At 46.7% G+C, this 20,904-nt stretch overlaps 1 protein-coding gene across 3 annotated transcripts in view; it reads right to left on the bottom strand.

Moving 5' to 3' along the window:
• Positions 1 to 11,939: 11,939 nt before the first annotated feature.
• Positions 11,940 to 20,904, bottom strand: part of ITPR1 (inositol 1,4,5-trisphosphate receptor, type 1) — a 162,941-nt gene continuing 153,976 nt past the window's right edge. For all 3 annotated transcript variants that reach the window (XM_010016353.1, XM_010016352.1, XM_010016354.1), the window contains 2 exons: positions 17,660 to 17,821; positions 11,940 to 12,826 (listed from right to left, as the gene is read on the bottom strand). In XM_010016353.1, the coding sequence (XP_010014655.1) occupies positions 12,740 to 12,826; positions 17,660 to 17,821 (249 nt within the window). In that variant the 3' untranslated portion in view covers positions 11,940 to 12,739. The remainder of the gene's footprint in view (positions 12,827 to 17,659; positions 17,822 to 20,904) is intronic.

Raw genomic sequence — 20,904 nt, 5'->3', positions numbered from 1 at the left:
CTTTCTTTTAAAGTGTTTCAGCAAATGCTTATTGTAAGTAACTGATTTTTCCAAATACATTTGGAATGTTTAATTGTACCAGTTCCTCTGTTTTATAGCCACTTTTTTATAATACATGTATTTTCTGTGACTGGAATTGGTGGCTGTCATAACAGTGGATACTCACAAGGAAGCAAAGCAGCACTGGCACAGGTGTGCTCAGACTCACCATCAAGCTCAGCACCAGCCTTTCTGCAGTACCTGCTGCCTTGCAGCCTGAAAAGTGGCTAATAGTGAACAGTGCTGGACAGCTAGAACAAACCAGGGTTGATGTACAAGATTGCAAAACTCCTTCCCTAGAGCTGTTGGCACCTACAGAAGACAAACTATTACAAAAAGTGGATCAGTCATGCATCTTCGTATTGAGCAGGAAACTTTTTCAGTAGTGCAAGAGGCAGCAAATCCAGATACCAACAGTATCAGTGCAGGGAGGTGGCAAAAGCCTTTAACATCCCTTGCCAGAAATCTCCCTTCACTCTAAAACATTTGTGGAAAAGAAAGTGGTAGTACAGGAATGGAGGAGAAAGTCAAAGGTGGTCTACAAAATACTTGACCATTTCGTATTTATACAGCTCCTGTGAAGCTCAAATGCAAAGTGTCAGACCGATGCAAATTAACACTGCTGAGTCATGGCCAGAGTGGGGAAAAAAGTTAATTTAAAATGTGACCTGAAAACTAACGTGAGGGAAAGAAAAAAGTCATCCTGCAGCTTCTGAATTTTGTATGGAATGTGTACAATTAGGGGACAGCACACCGAGACAAGATAAACACTTCAGTTTAAATTAAACGCTTAAAAAGCCAAAATTACTTTTTTTTTGAAAGAACAGCAAAACTATTTTTCACTATCTTTCAAAAGCTTAAAAAAACCCCCAACTTCTTGAAATCAAAGGTACAGTAGAATAGATGGGTAAAAAAAAAAATCTGAATAGTAGCAAACCCAGCAGCACTGGGTTTATTTTGTATAAAATAAGAATGTGTTAAGGAACAGGATGTGATTATTGAAGTCATTCTGGGTTAATTTCTCTAAATACTTCAATGTTTGTTCTGCAGAGGTTCAGGTTTAAGCCTGTAAAACCACATGTAGAATGCACGTCTCTCCAGCAGGGTTTATCTTAACCCCGGTTTTCCCAGCACTGAGGATGCAGAACGGTGCTGGAGGGTGTTTGTGGCTCTGGAGGCAGTGGGGTAAGTGCTGCTTTGCTAGTCCAGAATAATAACTTTTAGCTTTCCATGAAATTCCCCCTGTCCATCTCTCTGGAGGGAGCATGGCCTCTTTCTGAAAGAGGAAGACAAAGTTGGCTCGGCTGGCGGATGTGGTGGTAGTGGGATGGATTTAGAGTGAGGGTTATCATTGTCCTGTGCTGCTCCGTCTGCACCCGTGGTCATCAGTGCCTGTGTCCCACTGGTGCTACGCCTGCTCTTGGGAGAGGTGCAAAGTCCTCGTTGTCATTCTGGCGTCACTCAGGCATTTATCTTCAAAGGCTCTGGTTGTTACAGACCTAAAATGGGGCAGAGGGAGGGAGACTGGAATGAGGACTTTGGGCTGAAACCGTGGCCACACCAGCAGCTTATTAAGGCCAGTGTTGAACTTGTGTTCAGAGGTGCTTTGCCAGCTCCCTTGAACTTGCATGAGGGCTGTTGGTTGTCAGTCCCTGGCACAGCTCTTTGCTTAAATTCCTGTCCCAGTTGTTCTGGTGGCTGGGGTTTAGAAATCTGTTTGAACATGATCGTCGGTCGTGTTGTTTCTTACTGATTGCATCCTTCCACTTGTGCATTTTCCTGGCTGCTTCCTACCTTTACCTCTTAGTTTCAGTGAGGCCACCTGAGGCGAAGGCTGGCAGGGAAGCATCCCCGGCTGGAGGCTGGGCAAGGGCTCTGCCTCTTAAGTGGGTATTAGGAGAAAAAGCCCTGAGCATTCAAATGAAGGACGGGTGTAACAGCTGTAGTAAAGTTTATGTTCTACCAATCATGGGACTTTAGGTGGTTTCGTATCTGTTGTTCAGTAACAGGGCTGGTGGTTATAAAATGAGTGGTAGTTATCTGACCCCGGAGTCAGAGACATTACCTCATTGTCACAGGGTCAGTGGCAATTAGACTGCAACGACCAGCCAAGCAGTGCCGCTGGGCACAATAGTCTGTGGCAGGCTTAACCTTTACGGTCACCGCTGCTGTGGAGGGACAGCCCTGCAGCGCCTTACAGCCCGCAAGGCCAGGCCTCGCATTCTAATAGCATGAGCAGCACAGAAACAGCCCTTTCCTTTCATAAGCTGTCCCAGAAGGCTTATGCACGCTTATCAATATGTATCGTAAAAGACTGTGATATATTCATTTAGGCAGGATTAATGGCTTATATTAGTTCTGTCTTGATTTTGAGATAAAAATTAAGTTCATCACCCCCCCAAAAAAAAAGGTGCAGTAATGATTGTAATGCAAGTACAATAGTTTATAGACATCAGTCATCCCATAGTCACAGTAAAGATGATGTATGAAGGTTAAGAGCCAGGCCGGCAGCTATGCACAGCGTAACCAGCTCAGCAGGGAGAGGCAGCTGAATTTAACCTGCTATCAGAGAAGGTGACTGTAACAGCTCGTGCACTGGAGTAGCAATGAAGGGGCCATACCTGCTCCTGCCTTCAGTGCCGATCAGCAGTGGAGCCGTGTGCTTGAGGGCACTTCAAACTGAAACCAGGTGCTTTGCTTTTCTGGAAGTGGCAACTTTTATTTCTCATCCGTTAATACATGGTTATTCATCATGCATGCTTCCTATTTGTGTATGATAGACTTGAATCACAGGTCCTGTGCAAGCCAAAACGTGGTAACTCTGAATTTAAGAGCAATTCACTTTCAGATAGCGTGTTTAATAGTCACCCCAAACGAGATGGCTGAGCCACCAGATGAAGGACGTTGGTTGCCAGCTTCCCACTGTTACTCATTATTGACTGAAAGGGTTTGTCAGGCTGGGTGGGCAGGATGCTGTGGGAATGCATGCAATAGGAGCACTGCCTCATCCTGGCTGGCTGCCAGAAGGGCTTTCCTCCTCCATGTTGTCACTGATCCCTCTGATTCATTCTGTCTGCCCAGCTTGCTCTTGCATGATTTCGTGCACCACCTCTGGCTTTTTGGTTCAGGAAAATCTAATGTTCTACCTGTTTATTTTTCCACTTTATAAAACCTGTGTTTTGGCATACACTGATATAATCCCACTCTCCCAAAGAGAGAACCTGGAAGAGAGGTTAGGGGGATAGTACTGCAGGTATTTTACAAGCATGTACTCTTCCCTTTTGCTTTACAATTCTGATTGCTTGAAATTAGGGTGAGGATGTGGGTGAGGAGCAAGACTTTCCCCTCTTGTCCTGTCACACTGAGTACTAGACCCACAGAAAGACTAGGAACTAGACTCAAAAACGGTCTGAAAGATAAAAATACAGGCATTTCAGTTCTCACCTTGTAGGCACCAACTCAAGCCCTGAGTTTGAGGTGTCAGTTCCTAAGCAGTCAATGGGTTATATATGGGAGGCAGGAGAGCCTCCTGCAGCAGCTGGCAGAGGTGTAGCCTCTGGTCAGTGTGTGACATGGTCTGAGCTGCTTTTCCCCACACTGATTCACAACTGGGAGCCCTGCCCAGGGCGAGGCGGGAAGTAAACCACAGTACATGCTAGGCAGCAGCAGGGGAGAGCCACACAAAGCACTTCCAGTGGGAATGGGAGAGCATTCCCAAAGTGGGAACCGGGAGGAATGCCCTTTCATGCCTGGGGAAGATTATAGTCTAGTTCTTCCAGGTAAAAGCTCTAACTGGGAAGCTATCCCTGAGATAGGAACTCCTTCATTCCTCCTTGTATGTGTACTCCTTTGAAACCCGTAACACTTGACTTCTACCCAGGTGAGAAGATCAGGTAGCACAGTGCCCTGGGGTACAACAGCCTTACTGTCCGTGCCTGCTCTAGGCAACAGGGAAGTATTTTGATTCAGTAGTCACTAAAACAGTGACTGCACGGAGGTCTGCTTCCTGATGTGCTATCATCAGTCTCCTCAGTCCAGTAAATGCTACCAGATGCAAAGCAGAACAGTTTCAGGAGAAGATGGTGCCATCCTCCCTGCTCTGGCTGCAGAAATGGTTATGTGGGAGGCAGACACTATCCAAAGCAAATATTGGGCCTGAATTGTTAACATTTCTAGTGCCTGGTCCTGCTCTCTGTTACGCTGGGTCCCTCCATGTTTTAAATGGGTCTGGCCCTGCCTTGGCTCTGAAAACATGGAACTTGATTAGATCACACGGGTAGGGGGTTAAGGGCTTGGATACAGACAAGGGATCAAGCCTGAATTATCCCAAGGATAGCAATAAATAGGTGTTTAGGGGCTGGGGGTATGATTATGGAGCTGGACAGGGAAGGCATACTGACTGGTTTTAGTAGCACTTTCTCAGCTGGTCACTGCCAGAGAGGGCTCCAAGTAGCATGAGTGCATGGTCTGAGTCAGCATGAACCATCTGACATGAATCCCCAATTCAGCCTCGTCCTCACCTGTGTTAGCTCAGGCTCCCTAGGCAGGTCAGTATATCCTGTAATACTTGTCCTCGGTTCATGCCTGCAGCACCCAGGAGCTCATCCCATCGCTGCTGGGTTTCAGCCTTAGGGCTGGAGCACACCAAACCTTTCCTGACAAACCGGGGAGCTGCCCAAATGCAGCAGTGCCTGCCATTTGTTCTTCAGAGAGAGCTGGTAGGGTGCAACAAGGCGAAAGTCCCAGCGGTCATTTCTCACCAGTGATGTTGAGGACTAGTTGTTAGTTGGTAAAGCGTGGCCTTAGAAATGGACTGTTCCCTTTGGGGTGGTGCAAGCCAGGTCCCCCTCCTTCAGGCCATCCTTCCTGGGTATCCTCTGCATTGCTGCTGGTGCTGTTGGGTCTGTGCAGAAAGTCTTAATGGGGCCAGAAAGAAACTTAGGAGTGGCCGTGATGGCACTGACATCAAAGGCACTGCGAGGAACCTGCCTTTCCATCTCTCTCCCCAACATTTACATTGAGCAGGTTTTGGAGGCCACTGTTTCCTTCTATTTCTTTCACTTCCTAATGTTAGTGAAAAAAAGAGCAAGCTCTTACTGCCAACCACAAACGCACACCTTCAGGAGAAAGACTGCTTGATGTAGCAGAGCGGGATGTCCGGAGGCACGTTCAGGATGAGCCCATCTGCCGCATTTCCCTGTGGATGACTCGTCCTACCTGTCTAGCCCTGCTTGTTTGAGGTTTTCCATAGCTCTTGTCCTGGCTTCTTCTAGTCACAAAGCAACTGTAGGTGTGGGGGTGTCTTCAGGGTGAGTCTGGATTTCCAAGGATCTGCATTTTGGGTTTAGTTAGCTTAATCCTCTTGTCAGCTCTAAATCTAAGTGGACACATTCCACGTTGCTCTCTGCAGAAGTCTCCTAGCCACTGAGGTGACCTTTCATCCTTGAATGAGATTCAAGGCTGCAAAAATTCCAACTAAAGGCAAGAAGCGCATTTACAGTAAAGGCAGTTAGGCACTGGGACGCACTGCTAAGGTCGAATTTACCATCACAGGGAGATGATGTTCCTGCAAATGTGGGGCAGATTACCCACGAGTTAAAGGGTTGGACACGGGAACTGCTGGGAGATACTCTGATTTGGATCCTGCAGATAGTCATGCTACTGCATTATGATGGTTCATTGGTTTATGAATAATGAATCATCCTGTGATTAAATTGATGTGAAAACTCCCATGGTGTGTAAATAGAGGCAAACTACAATTTTTAGCTACTTTCAGGTATTCTAATAGTGACGGGATATAATTTTCTTTCTGTAATTTAATCATACACGATGTTTGCTCCCATCATTCATAAGTAAAAGTTTCTTACAGACTTAACAGATTGTGTTTCCATCTCTGTTGAGTAAAAACAGTATTATGGACACAAGCGAAATGGAAATCGTAACGCAGCATCTCCACTATTTTAAGAGTCATATTGAAACACATGGAACAGATAAGCAATTCCACTCTTTGCTGCCTTCAGATTTGGTGTTCTGTGTATTTACTTAGCGCTAGAAAAGGAAAGTGAAAACAAACCCATTGCCTCAGTAAGCCCTGGGAACAGGCTTTGCTTCTGCCCTTTCCCTTAGGACTGGGTACCAGCTCCAGTCAATGTAAGGGCTCTGGGCAAGCGAGAGCTGCAAAGTCTTTCCCAAAGTCTGACAACTGAGAGAAAGGGGGGAAAGAAAGGACGCGGTATGAGGGTGAGAAGAGCCATCTGAGGACTAATGGGTAAAAAAGCCGAGACAGATGATGGCTTTTCTGGATGGAAAGGCTGACTTGAAATGGGTCTGGCTGTTCCGGCTCCGTGGTGCTCCTGGGGCAGCACCTGCCGTGCAGCGTGCCGGCTCGTTGGTGCTCCGGGGAAAGCCCCTGCCGTGAAGCAATTAATCCAGCTGTCAGCTTGTTTCCACACAGCTCATAAATGCATCCTGGGACCGTGACTTTGGCTGGGCACAAGGTGGGTTTCCCATCTCATGGTTGCTTTAGGAATTGCAGACCTTTTTCCCATGTTGCACCAGCACAAACTGCTTCCATTTTTCCCACGGAGACCTGAGCACAGGAGGAAGAGGCTCCAGCTGCCAGCGGAGCCAAACTGCAGCAGCAGCAGCTTCCATCAGCTGGGGTCCCGGGATTGCACTGTGACTATGGCCTCATCACATGCAGAAAAGTGCTGCAGGTTTTGTGCGTTTTCCTGCCAGCAGTTAGGGTCTAAATCAAGCACTTTTCTGTTGTCTTTCTGGAAGCTTTCCTATGTGTAATTCCAATGGCATCCATAGTCAGACTTCCCTAGATTGAGTTTGATTCAGTCAAGAGTTGCTCTCATCCTTTTTTTCTCCTCCAGCCTTATGTAATTTCATTTCCACATGTCCCACTCACACACCTAACTGCAGCAGAGAAGCACCACAAAAACTCAGGAGAGCATGCCAAAGGTGGGCTAGCTGGTCTAGTACATGCATTCAGCATGGCATTGCCTGCGTGCATATCAGAGTTGAATTTCTGTATGACTAAGCACATTGGCAGCGGTGGTTGCATTTCAGAGCACTGCTCCATATTTGTCTTTCCTTCCTCAGTTTGTCTCAGTCTAAAAAGTAAAAAAAAAAAAAAAAAAGTGGGTTCATATGCTGGGTGCTGACAAGACTTCACTATTATGGATGGCAGGAGGGGTACGAGGCTCACAACGCAGGCAGGTACTGGAAAGATACTTGTCACTGCAGATTTTGCTTGTCATATGCAGAGATGACATGCAGATCTCCCCTCTGACAGATTGAGAGTCATTCCGAGATCCATCCACCCACAAAAACCACAGACATGCTGCTTTACTCAAATCTTTACTTTAACCACTACTTTGTGATGCAAAACTGGTGGAGTTTTTGGTACTTTTTGGTAAAAATGAAATCTTTATAGGGGTTTTCCAGCATCCTTGCTAGTTACTAAAAACAAATCAACATTAGCCTACTGGATAGGACAACTCGGTTTACTTGTGGGTGGCTTTGACATTCATCTCATTAACATGTTTAGTCTGAAAGAAGGTCAGAAAGGTAGCAAGTAAAAAACTGGGACAGAGAAGTACAGCCTTCCTCCAGAAGTTATTCCTTATGTCTCAGTTAAAATAGCAGTTTCACATTGTTGGAGTATTTGTACTGATTTTACTCCAAATATCAACATCCTGTACTAACCAAGTTCAAAGATGAGCAGCATGGGTTGGTCTGTTTGTAAAAGTAAATGCTCCATGTTACATGTAAAGATTTTGCTCTTACACTGTTCAAGGCTAGGAAATTCACAATTTGGGACTGAACTTCCATCACGGCGTGTGAGAACCTGGTCAAGGCAGCTCAGAGCCAGGCAGTCTCCAATTAAAACAAAGAGCCACCCAAATCAGTCATCAGTAGGCTTATGGCCCCTTTGTGTCCTGTGTTATAGCAGCTACTTGATGCAGTACTTACTCTGGATGTTTTGGCATGGGTACAGTTCATGGGCATCCCTTTAACACCTCGCTTTGGGCGATCATACAGCTGCCTGGAAAAATGGCAAGTGGGGCTGCAGGAGTGCAAAGAACACACATGGCAATGTCTTCAGCTGCTTATGTTGGAAACGTAAAAGGGAAAGTACTCCAAATAGGTTTCTCTTGTTCAGAAATACAATGGGCAATTTAAAAAAACCCTATTAAGCATGTGTGTAGGAGCATTTCCCATTCTGGGAGACAAGTTGAATTGTTATACGGAGCTATATTATGACTTTCCCAACACGGCATCAATCAAGACCCCATTATGTAACGAGGTATCCATCACACGCGCCCCATCGCGCGTCCCCGCCGCGAGCACAGAGAATGTAATCCCGGCTCCTTTGTCCTGCCCTCTGCCAATTTGCTGCAAAATTGAAGCTGAGGCTTGAATTTGCCATTGTGGCGGTCTCCGGGCCGCGGCGCCAGGGCTGTGCTTTCAGAGCAGTTATTTGCATTGCCTTGATTAGCATGTCACCTGCTTCATTAGAGAAGAAAATTCTCATCCACAGACTCAGCCGTTCATGCAAATTGAAGAATACACGGAGATTCTTCCCCTCTAGGACTTCCCATTATTAGCAAAATTGGTAGATTCTTTTTGTTCCTTCCTCTTCGGAAGGTCACTTTCATTTTCACCTCCAAATGAAAGTTCTTAGTTAAAAGACAAAGTAATTGTCTTCCCAAACTTCAGCATACAGCAATCCTGCTTAAAGGAATCTGATGCCAAACAAAATCTCAGGTGCATGCAACGCAAATGGGAACTCCCCAGTTTCGGTCTAGTCCTTACACTAACTGCCATCTGTCAGTGTCACTGAGTCATTAATTTTACTGGACATCAGGGAAGTGTTTTGAGAGCCCATAAGCTCCCCACTGTGTAGGACCTAAATCTCCTGGGCTCAGCTGAGCAGTTCCTTCTCCTTAAATCCTCAGCAAACATCACTTGCACTGTGATAGCACATCTTCCCTTCCTTCCTCTAACCCCATTTTCCAGGCTACACAATCCCAGTTCCTCACAATTCACCTTTTCCCAAATCTAGAAATCCTTTGGCATGCCCACACTACTTTTTTCTGAAGGTGGGACCAAAACAGAATCCCTACAGAAGGGCTTTAGCTGTACATCAGACACGTACCTGTGTACCCTATACCAGGAACGAGCTGCCTTCTCCTGCAGCAGCCACACTTTGTGGTGGCATGCTGTCACCCCTGGACCTTCTCCAAAGGCTTCTGCCTAACCAGCTCCCCTTGCTTCCCACCCATCACCAGGTCACTGGCTCTGGGAGAAGCTGCTTCCTCCTGGCCACCACCACGTGGGCTCTCCATCGGGAGTCCCCTCTTTCGCCCCATTCACGCTGCTGGCTGCAGTTTTGTTCCTTGAAGTTATCTTTTTGATATTTGTAGCTATTCCACCCAATTAACAGCACACACCAAGCTCAACACTTCTGGAAGATTCCCCATGTTCAGTTCATTTCTGATCTCCCCAAGTACTGCTGCAAAACCTCTCTGCAGAGGTGGGCAGGGAGAGCTGTCTGCCTTATCTTACAGCATCTCTCTGAGGTGATGCTCAGCCTCCCCAGGTCCTGGCTTAAAGAAACTAAAGGTATCATTACAGATTCTCATCTCAGTTTTTGGAGTGGGTTTTTGTTCCACAGATCACGAATAGAGCTTTTTGTGATTTCAAGAGATACGCAGCTCTTGTGGAAAAAAACCCACCCAAAATGTGGCGCTTAAACAGCTCTGTTGCACAGCTTTTCCTTGAGATCAATGACAAGCTGCCATGAGACACCAGATCTCGGTCCAGAATGGGAAAGCCCTTACACAGGCATTAAGCCTCAGAAGTTAGAGTCAAAACCACTGCCAGCTGGAAGAGCTAGAGTCCTCCACTCCCTGCCTCCTTGGCCATGGCAGGCAGAGGGGTTCAGCACATCTAGAATAATCCAAGCCAGAAAGAGAAATCCAGAAACATCTTGACCAAATAACACAAGAAAAAGTAAAAATGTGTGATGCTTATCATGAAATTTCATTGCAATAATGAACCTCTGCAGAAATTACCAACTTGCTTGTGGATGGAGGGCAGGAAGACAGGAGGCGACTTCCTCTGCTGATCAGGAACTGATAGAGCCTCTGCTTGGGCTGGGGAAGAAGTGTGACCATACAAACCCTCCACATCACCACACAACAAAGCGCCACAACCCACCCCACCTGCCCCATGCCACAGTCCGTGTCTGCCATCGGGGCCGCGGTTGTGCTTCGCCTCAGTTGCTGGGCTGCAGCTGTACCAGCGGCAGAAAAAAGAACTATCGGTTTTTGCATCTCCCCACGTCTCCTGTGAAAGAACCACCACATGTGAAAACACCAGGCTCTGCACAGCTGACTTTCACACGGATCACCGCGCACACCGGGGTTTGCGCCTCGCTGAAGCACCCAATATTTCTGCCTTTTTAAGGTAAAGGTGAAGCAACACTGCACATTCACACAGGTGCCCTCTCAGGCTGTGCTGCAGCCTCCTCCCTCTCACCTGACTCGCCGAGGCTCCGGGAAGCCTGACAAATGCGTGTGTGTCTGCTTATCCCAGGATGGCACGAAGGGAAGGAGTGAGTCAGATACATGTCTCTGCTGCTCAGAGAAAATGAAATCCTGCTCCTTCATTGCACAACCCCGATGGCAGTCGCATCCATCATGCTCCCTCTGTATACACCTTGCTGGGAGCCACTGGCTGAGGAGGGGAGGAAGACAGATTTACCAGGGTATGTAAAGAAATTACATGCAATTAAGAAGTCACAATCTCACCAATAAATCTCTGGCTCAGAGGCTACTGGCCAGGCTGCCCTCCCTCCCTCCCTCCCTCCCACCCCCCTTGGATGCGCTTGCATTGACATTTTGTGATGACTTGTGGCAGGGAGACGCACCCTTTTCAGACAGTTGTGTGCACTTACCAGATTAAAGATGATTAATTGTACCAGGTAGTTCCTGCTACATCTTAATCAAATACACATCAGCAGCAGCACTCCCGTGCACACGATACTTGGAGCTGGAGTGGTATTTTTAACTCTCGCGTACTCCAGTCTGGGGATGGGAAGCCTAAAATAACAGTGGCAAGAGTCTGAAGTATCCAAAACTGGAGCGCTCACAAGCGAGGTTGCTGGGGCACCAGGGCCTCTCGCTGCTTTATGCTCTGGTATTAAAAGACCAACCCCTGCCCCTCCTGCTCTCTGAGCTGGGAAAAGCACCATCCTTACCTGCAAGGCCGAGGCAACTCTGCTTTCGCAACAGCAAACACAACCACACAGCACCTTGGAAGGGGAGACAAACCACCAGCAGCCTCTGACCGTAGAGTATTTTGCATCATTTATTTAAATACCTATATTTATGCATTTACAAATTTTCATAGCTCTGTTTGTAGCTTTTTTTTTTCCTTTTTATTTTTTTTGTAGACAGTATTGCAGAGAAGTTAGCTTTTGTAAAATGAGGTCCATGTATAAAACTATGCAACAGACTGGAAAAAAAAACAAAAACCAAAACAAGTTTCCTTTCATACGCTCTAGAATCAGAAACCAAAGAAAGTGACTGAATGGAGGGAGAGAGAGAGAGAGAGGAAGGAGTGGGACAGACCAACCTCAAACCAGTGGCTCTCTCACAAGCATTACACACGTCAGTGCTCAGCTACAGTCCTAATGGGATAGGTTGTGGTTCAGTCGGTGCAATGCCTGTTTGCTAAAGCTTTAGCAGGCACATAGGTCTCTAATGAAAAAATAAAGGGAAAGGATCCTACACACTGAGAATGCAAAGCCTGGCCAGCCTCGTGATAGGTTTTAGGTGTTGTAGCACAAAATGCCCATAGGAGACTGCACCGACTCACCAGTAGTGCATCCTCATCCCAAACTTCTTTTTGCATAAAAAGTTCCCTTTAAGAAATCTTAGCATTTAAAAAAACAGGTATCTGAGCTCTTCTAGCCTCAGTATTTTGAAGAAGTCACTTGAAAAATACCTCCCGCTTTCCTCCTTTGGAAGCTTCAAAGTAATGTTTTGCTTTAATTGATACCAATTTAACAGCTCACAGATTCCCAGTGTTATCTCTGGGAGGAAGAGGCAACAAATATGGCATTGCAAGATATTTACACACATGGTACAAAAATGTCCAAGGGTATGAAAAATCACCAGTTACACAATTTTGCAGCAGCCTCATTTACACCTGTAATTTTATACCATTTATTACATTGTACTAACACACCAGATTCAAAGATGTGCACTCCCTTTAGGACATTCAGGAGTTACAAATATATTGTGATTGCATAATTCATATTGCACAATTGTATAAAAACATAAATACTAGCTATTCTATATTTTTTTTTAAATACAAAATACATGTCACATAGTCAAATATTCTTTTCAAGTGCAATTCAGGTGCTCTCTTTAAGTCCTTCCAAGAAAAAGGCAATTTTGATAGTTTTGGCACAAAGTTAACCTCCGTCCCGTGCCAACAGTTCTAATTACAATACGTATGCCCCAAACTTTATATAGTAGCAGTCATATACATACAGTATAAAAACAGGTTATTTACAAGATGAACTGAACGTACACAGAAGCAGCCTCAGTGGTCGGATCTGAGCTCTGGGTTAGCATTACTCGTGCTGTTGCGAGAAGGGGTAAGTGGCTGTTCTGACTTAAGCCGGTTGCTGCAGGTTCACATTCATGGGCGGCGGGTGCCCAAGGAGACCGATGCGCTGCTTCTGCTTCCTCTGCTCCGTCATCTGGAAAATCAAAAAGTTTGCTCATTAGGCCTAGACACTTCCTGTGCGTCAGCTCGCGAGGGCCCAGCACTGCCTCTTGTGCTCCCTGCTCACTCGGAAACCCACTTTCTACAAGTAACACCCCTCTGCCCGCTGTGGAAGAGGCAACTGCGGCCCCGTCTCCTGCACTCGTCGGGGACGTCCATCAAGTTGCTGGTGTGGCTGGCTACTGTTTTGCAAGAAAAAAGCTCTGGCGAGCAGGCAGCCAGCGGGAATTAGTGCGGAGAGCAGCCCGTGAAGCCTCCCCCGTTAGAAATTCTTTGTAACCGGTCCAGTGTATGAAGCAGACGAGAGGCAGAGGGTGGAAAAAAGGGGCGAACCCTCAAGTGAGGCTGGGAATACCCTCGCCTTTGCTGGAATAGACTCGAGCGCTCCCGCTCTCACCAGAAGGGAGCCAGCATCCCTCCCCATCTGCCAAAAGCCAAGACGCAGGGCAGGGCCGGGAGGTTAACCACCTCACTGCCAGACAGCTCTATCTTTGGCAGCACTTCTCATCAGATAAAATAACGTTTCTCCTAATTAGCACAATCGTGACCTCAAAATGGATCATTTGTTATTACTGATACTGAAAACCAGCCACAATCCAGTCCCCTCCACTCTGGGGGTTTTCAGCCCTTGGGAGGTTTCTGACAACTTGTGTAAGCTCACACGCCACATAAGGAACAACTCCGGCGTGGGCAGAGTCTCCAGCAGCAAACAGCTGGATCACTGCACGCGCTCCCCACGGCTCCTCAGTGTCAGAGCTCCCGGCACGTGGGATGGCTTGCAGCAGCCATGCCGAGGAGGATGCCAGGAGCGCCTTGCCTCCGGACCACTGAGACAAGGGGAGCCCAACACTCCTCCTTGGGCACCCAGGCTCCAGAGAGAGGCCCCGCACCCTCGAAACAACGTACAACCACACCACTGCAAGTGATTCACAGTGGCATCAACAGAGCGTGCACAAGTTGCCGTGCTCGCATCCTGGTGACTCCAGCAGTATGCCCGTGCACCGGAAAACCTGGCTGACTTCCCAATAAAGTAATTTTTCATTCAAGTGTAAGATACGATTTAGAGTATTTTTCTTTATGGGAAGTAACTAAGCTCCCTGCAAGGCTTTTCCTGCAACATCTACATCAACAATCTATTTTTTTTAGCTCTTGGATATTTAATGACAAAACTCAGCTGATATAATTGCTTGTGGAAGAAAAACTCGAGGAGGAGGAGGTAGCATGCTCACGCGTTCAGCTCATTCGTAACATGCACTTGGATGCATGTGGTTAAAAACCCCGGTTTCAGCGATGGTGAGAAGCCTTCCTGTCTCCAGCGCAGCAGACCCCAGCATGATGGGGCAAGCCTGTGGCTGGCCTTGGGTCTGGAGTTCATTGTGGGGAAAGGAATTGGTCAAACCAGGCAGTTCCGGGCAACCTCCGAGGGCTCCTGGGTTGAGCAGCCCTGCGCACACCACTGCTTTCACTCAGGCCTGCTGTGTATAATTACACTCATTTAACCACCGGGGAAGGGACTGGAATACGGTAATTCCTCTTGAAACCATAATTAAACTCGACTGCAGCCCAGCGCCTTGTTCAGCGCCTGACCCAAAGGGAGGCAGAACTGTTATTTTAGCTTTCCAGGAAGATGACAGCAGCCTCCGAGGACAGGTCCCACCTCCCAGTCCTCTCTACCACGCTTCTGGAAGCCTCTTCTCACAGAAGGCTTGAAACACTTCACAGGCAAATGGGAGCAGGAGCAGAGGGGTCTGCCCCTTGCCCTCCAGTCTCAGACACACACACACAAGCTACTTCCCTGCTCTGGGACCTTTTTAAACAGCTTCTAAGATAACCCACAAGTTGGAAATACAATGGGGCAATGAGGACTTCATTTAAAAAAATGCCCATTGACACTAATTAGCTTTACTGAGCAAACTGACACGATTTCACACAGCCAATAAACTGATTCAGAGGCCACATGAAACAAAAATGGGAAGAAAAAAAGAGCAATGAAAATAATATATATTTTCACGCTGTGTAGAAAAAGAGATGGTGCACCCTGATGTAGAAGATGTACCTCTTTAAAAAAGGGAAGAATAAAGCAACCAAGCATAAAGCAGACAGAGAAATTCAATTGCAATGTTGATGAAGAATGTTATTAATCCTGCAGGATGCTTAATGCTTGTCTAGAGGGCACTGGGCTGCGAGATGGGGAAACTTTATCACATTTACCTAGAGAGTGAATCTTGAAAAGCTTTGTGGCTGCAATGCCTGTACACCTGGGCCTGAAAGGCAATAAAAGCTACACACAACGTACTGCAGGGGAGCCGTCAGCTACGGGAATAATGCTGACGGGATTAAAAAATGAAACCAAGGGGCCTGAAGTTCATCTGCGTCAAGCTGGACTCTCTGATAACCATACAACAGCACAGATGCACACCGCCTCGTTCCAAAGGTTATGGGTGAGCTGGAGTTAAGAGCAGGAACAGGAGCAGGGCATGTGCCAAATGCAAGAGCAGGACACCGACTGTGCACGCACACACGGACACGCCAGCCCCGGCCCCCTGTGCTGCTCCAGTAAAGCCAACCTGAGCAGCAGCTCCAGCACTGAGTCACCTCAGTGGCAACGGAGGTCAGGGTCCACAGCCAGCACGAGGGGACTGTCCTGAGCAAGGAGCCAGCGTCTGTTGGAGATGCCTCACGGTTACTGACATCGGAGGATGGCCCTGGAAAGGGCTGCTGGATGATTACATCTAATCCCCTGCTGTTGCAGACAATTATGCTGTAATCTTTTTGCACAGAATTGAAGCGTTCAAGATTTTAATGGCTCTTGGTGCACTACTTTGTGAAAGCAGGCATGCTGGATTTCAGTTTCTAACAATTAAGAGTCTCCAGAAACCTAACGAGCTTAAAAAGCAAATGAATAAGAGATTTTCCCTTTATTTAATTACAGTAAAATAAACACAAATAAAAGTTCCTGAGTTAGTTCCTTTTCCTGGAGACAGTTCTTGATCAGGAGGGGGAATGTACTGGTTTTGTCACATAATTGGAGCATCCTGCAACTTTAGCAGGGCTCTCTGTGATGGTACTTAGGGGAATTCCTAAAAGCTATCACAACATTAATGAAGCTGGTTTCCTCTTTTGCTTTTACAGTCAAATAGCTCTCTAAAAGCTAAGTCCTTCATTCTTATTTTCACAAAGAGCGAGAAGGGGTTTTAGCGCTTGGTCAGCCAAGAGCTGCAAGCTTCAGAAAGATACGCTCTCTGATCCAGAGCTGGCTGTGGCCGATGGAAAGACTTCTGGTGACTGCAGACCACTTTGAGTCAGACCCTTCAACAGGAAGATGCAAGACACATGCTTCAAGATAATTGTTTCCAGGCAAAATAGCAAAACCTCTACCCAGCAAGTATTAAAGCACAGACAAAAGAGCAACTGCCTCTATCCTCCGTCCTCAAAACCAACTAGATCAAGGGGGTCCAGGGCACAGTGTCTGAAAACTAATTACAGTAAAAAGCAGCAAGGTTTTCTGCTCCAAGTCCTACACGTTAATCCCTTCCTTGTGCTCTGTGGGGTGTTGGGTAAAAGGGCCCAGCTCTATCAGAAATGCAGAGCATGATCGGAAGGCAGGGAGCCAGGATCTCAGTCAATATTGGCTTCCAGAGACTCACGTCTCCATGAAGATAACTGGCTTACAGAGAAACTCGGCCTATCCAGAGCAGAGGTGGGAAGCAGGAATCCGATTAGTATTGGAGAGGGCTGTGCCAACTGTGCTACAGGCGGCAGATCACATCTGAAGAGATAACGAACCAAATCTGTTGGCCATTTCTGCCCTGGGCACGTCTATCAACTGCCCCAGGATACCATCATGTGCAAGTCAGCAATTAATTTTATCCAGTGCCAATATCTGTATAAACTTAACTAATTGAACCATCTGGCTCAGGTTATTAATCCATAAAGATAAGCAGCTAGTCACTTTGCCGCCACAAACAATTCCTGCCAGGGCAGGCAACAGCATTTTTCCTTTTACTTCCAGTTAGGCTGTAATCTGTACAGACAACAATGAAATAAAGCCCTACCGCCTTTGTGGCTTTCACAAAGCTGTCGCTGGGTTTGGGCTGGGAACAATCCCCACGAGCCCCAAAGAAGCCAAAAGTTAACACAAATCCTCTAACTCCTGAGGCAGAAAAAGTACTGCACCAGTAAGATACTCAGGGATCTATCCAGCACTCACATGTTAAGCAGCAGCAACAAATGCTGCAAGGCAAAATATCTCTGTGGGTACATCTGTCCTTGCTGCAGCCTAAAGTCTGACAGCAGCCAAATTGCATCTGCATTAGCAGCTCAGTGATAGCAGGGAAGAGACCAGCGCGAGCTAACCACTCGAGTGTTTCTCAGTGGGTTTTGATCCATGCAGCAACACAGTGCTTTTATCAGTATCACACCCTCTGACTTACACGATCATGCTAAGGTCTTAGGGTTAAAACCTGTCACATCACCACCACCACCACATACAAACATACATACAGGTTCCCTGCACCAGCGAGGACTGATTTAACTACAGCTTTGATTTCTTTAATGCAAGTTTTCCCATTTTGGACCGGCTAGTTTGGACTACACCACTTCAGTTCACACTGCCAGGCAGGTCAGCTGCAGTACAGGGCTTTGGAAGGACATTTTGTTTGTTCACTTCTTTCCTAAACATGAGCTACTTTAGAGAAGCTCTTCACAGGTTTTGATGTAAAACACCAATTCATACAGGAGGCTTGCAGGACCTTTGTCCTGCCCGCAGCAGTGCGTGGCCACACGTTTGCAGCCAGCTCTCCCTTACCTGATCTTTAAGCTCCGACAGCTGGCCAGAGAGGTTAGTCACAAGCTTCATGGTGGACTCCAGCTTCTCCTGCAAGTTCCTCAACTCATTCTGCTCCCCTTCCGAGTCGCTGCTCACAAGCGACATGGCCCGCATCCGGGGGAACCAGTCCAGGTTTCTCTCCTGAGAATCAGACATGAGTTCACAATTAGCATTTGCAAGATGAAAACCTGCACCAGAGCAGCTGAGTGCAGACAGATCTTCAGTGCCACCCGGGGACATTCCTCACATACACAGCTCTGCAGTTATTTTCATTTGCATCTTACTGGAAAGTTTGCAAAATTGCCTGCTAGAGGCAGTGAGGCACTTCAGACGTAACTACTGAAAACTAAAGCTGCTTATTGCTGGCTTTTCCTTTCCAGCAACTCACTCTCCCCAGCCATTTCTTCTTCACATACACTTCAGTGTAATACATGAACACCGGACATTAAACCAGCCCAGATGTCATGTCTGGACACGCATTTTCCAGTGCTAGCAATCTGCTGCCACCTTACAGTCTTTTAATTTGTGTTTGTTGAAGATTTTCTGCTGATAAAGCTGCTTTGATTTTTTGGTCAGGCAAGGTTTGGCTGTGCTTTCTAATGACAGAAATGTTCTACCTGGAAATACTTTCATAGTCGAAATATTTCCTTTTTAATGAAAAATAAAAAAGAAAAATCATATTCTGACTTGCTGGATCAGGCTAAATGTGGGAAAGAATAAGTTACAATTAATTGCTTATAATGGTTTCCATTCAGGCATACAAATTCTCTAATATTCCATGTTCAAGTTACAGTCTGGAACGTCAGTGGACACATGCTCAGTTTTATCAATATCTGCACAGAGGCTCACACATACACTCATGTACATGGCAGTGATATTAAAAATAAAAGCAGGAACGGAATAGAAAGCCACAAAAGAGGAGGAGGGGTGCACACTGCATCTTAACACCTTAAATTTCAACACTGAACTGGTTTCCTATCAAGTCTGGTTCTCCTCCCATACTGGGGATACTCTCTGAAAGTCAAACAAATGCTGGACGAAATAAGGATGTGTGCACTCTGATAGGTGACACTGCAACAGCTGGTAATATTTTAAACAAACCAGATGAAATGGTAATGGGCTACTGGATTAACAGCATCCCAAACCAAAGATGGATCAGCATCACTGAGTAACAGCGACCAAAGTTTGCCCTGGCTACGCTCTTTGCTGAGCTCTCTCTCAAACCTATGGCTTATTTTTACAGCACTGCAAACTCTGGCTTTTTGCCATTTCTTGACGAAATCTCACACTTGAACCCGTTCCCCATCTCTCTGCTCCCCCTCCATGCTCACTCATTCCCAGGAGCATCCATCCTGCTTAATTCAGGGTTGTGCACCTCTACAGAGAGTAACAGTCACGTCCTTTCTGTAATTCAGATGAGATGCCAAGACTCATCATCTTAAATTAGTTGCTTCTGATCTGCTTGGAGTTTACTATTGCTGAGATTAAAAGGGAGAAAGCAGGCCCTTTCCCATGCAGTGCACCACAGGATTCCCACATGATGCAAAACTGCCAGGAAGGCTTTTTTTCCTCCTGATCTCTGTTTACAGGGCAGATGGTTTCTGCTAATAAAAGGGAAAAAAAAATATATGTACCAAAAAAAATATGCCTTTATCAAGACAAGTGCCAAAATATTTTGGACTTTAGGAAATGACAGTCCCGTAATTAAAATTTAATAACAGTAACAGGCAACATTTCACTGCATTCTTCCAGCCGTAGTAAAATCCTCATTAGGCTCCTCACTTCTGCTCAGGTCCAGCACCTCCTCCCCAAAGTATTTCCCCTCCACACCCAGGGAAAACAAACTAAACCAACTGCTGTTCCCTTCCCTGCTCTCCTTCAGGCCAAGGACAAGGCAAATTACCCTAAACTGCAGTTTATATTGGCAGGTTTGCCTGGACCCTCTGGTCCGTGTCCTGAGGCTTACTAGGCAGGCACAAGAGCCCTGAAGCTCCTGCCCACTCCTTCCTTGCTGTAGAAATACTGTTATTTTACTTGCTCCCAAAGAATTGAGCTGTCCGAGCTCCCAGGCCCTATCCTTGTGAAGGATGCAGGACACGAGGGGAGGAGGACCTGGACACACCAACCCTTCCCTACTTGCAACATTTTATTAACAAATACCCCAAACATTTTCTAGGGGTACCTTACAAGATAAGCAAACGCTGTAGCTGCTGCAGAGGCTGCAACTTGATCATTAGAGGCGGGGAAGGTGATGGGCAGTCTCAGATGGCGAAATCAAACCAGAAAGCACTACAGCATTGACAGCTGCAGGCTCCTCGGAAGTTTCATGCCAACGGGTTTTCTGAAAAGCCCAGTTCTTGAAGTCACTTGAGTATGGGAAATCTGGGCTTTCACTTGAAAAAACAACAAAACACCTCTCTAGTTCTCATAGCAATAGTGAAAGAATAAAACCAAAAATGCTCCATGTGAACTCTGCAAGCTGAGAAAGGAGAACGGTAATGAAAGGAGATGATTCATGGTCCTCTGGGCAGTCCTCTCTCCTCCAGTGAGGACAGGACTCACTTTTGAAGCAGGTAATGGCAATACCCCTGCTGAGTCCTGATCCATTCTGTGCAGAAACAGGCTTAGGGAAGGACCTACATACACCATTTTACCAATCCAGGTCATTAGGCTGGACCTAATGCAGGTTCCATAGACCTACATGAAACGTGCCCTCCCATTCAGGTTTCATGTAGCTTGTTGGCACAACTCAAGCCTGAGGTTCACACGGAAGCTGCCACCCAGCAAGAAGTAAGGGGATGTCCACCCAAACAGCCTGGCCAAACACCTTCAGGTGAGGAGCCATGGGGACATGCAGACAGGTATAAGTGCATTGTGCAGGTAAAACAGGCACCAGTGCTTGCTGACCTACAGTGGCTATGGGGACTCTCCAGAGAGGGCAGCAGGGATGCTGCCAGCATGCAGGGCACACCTCTTCCTCCTCTGCACATGCACTGTTTCACAACCCCTTTCCTCTGGCTCTGTGTGGGAAATCTTCAGCCTGCTCCTACACCCTAACCCCCCCCAAGCATTGCAGGGAGAAGCTCGACAGCCTGGATGTGACCAGCCTGTGTAAACGCAGACTTCTCCCCAAACGCCCATCCTTGGCCATACTGGGGGATGCTGGGGGGGTGTTTTCTTTTAAGTAAATAAATAACGATGCCTCAAGCAGAGCTGGTGAGAAG

Source organism: Nestor notabilis, unplaced genomic scaffold (assembly GCF_000696875.1).
Source record: "Nestor notabilis isolate BGI_N333 unplaced genomic scaffold, ASM69687v1 scaffold9436, whole genome shotgun sequence".
NCBI lineage: Eukaryota > Metazoa > Chordata > Aves > Psittaciformes > Psittacidae > Nestor > Nestor notabilis.
This window is presented reverse-complemented; position numbering and strand designations above follow the sequence as displayed.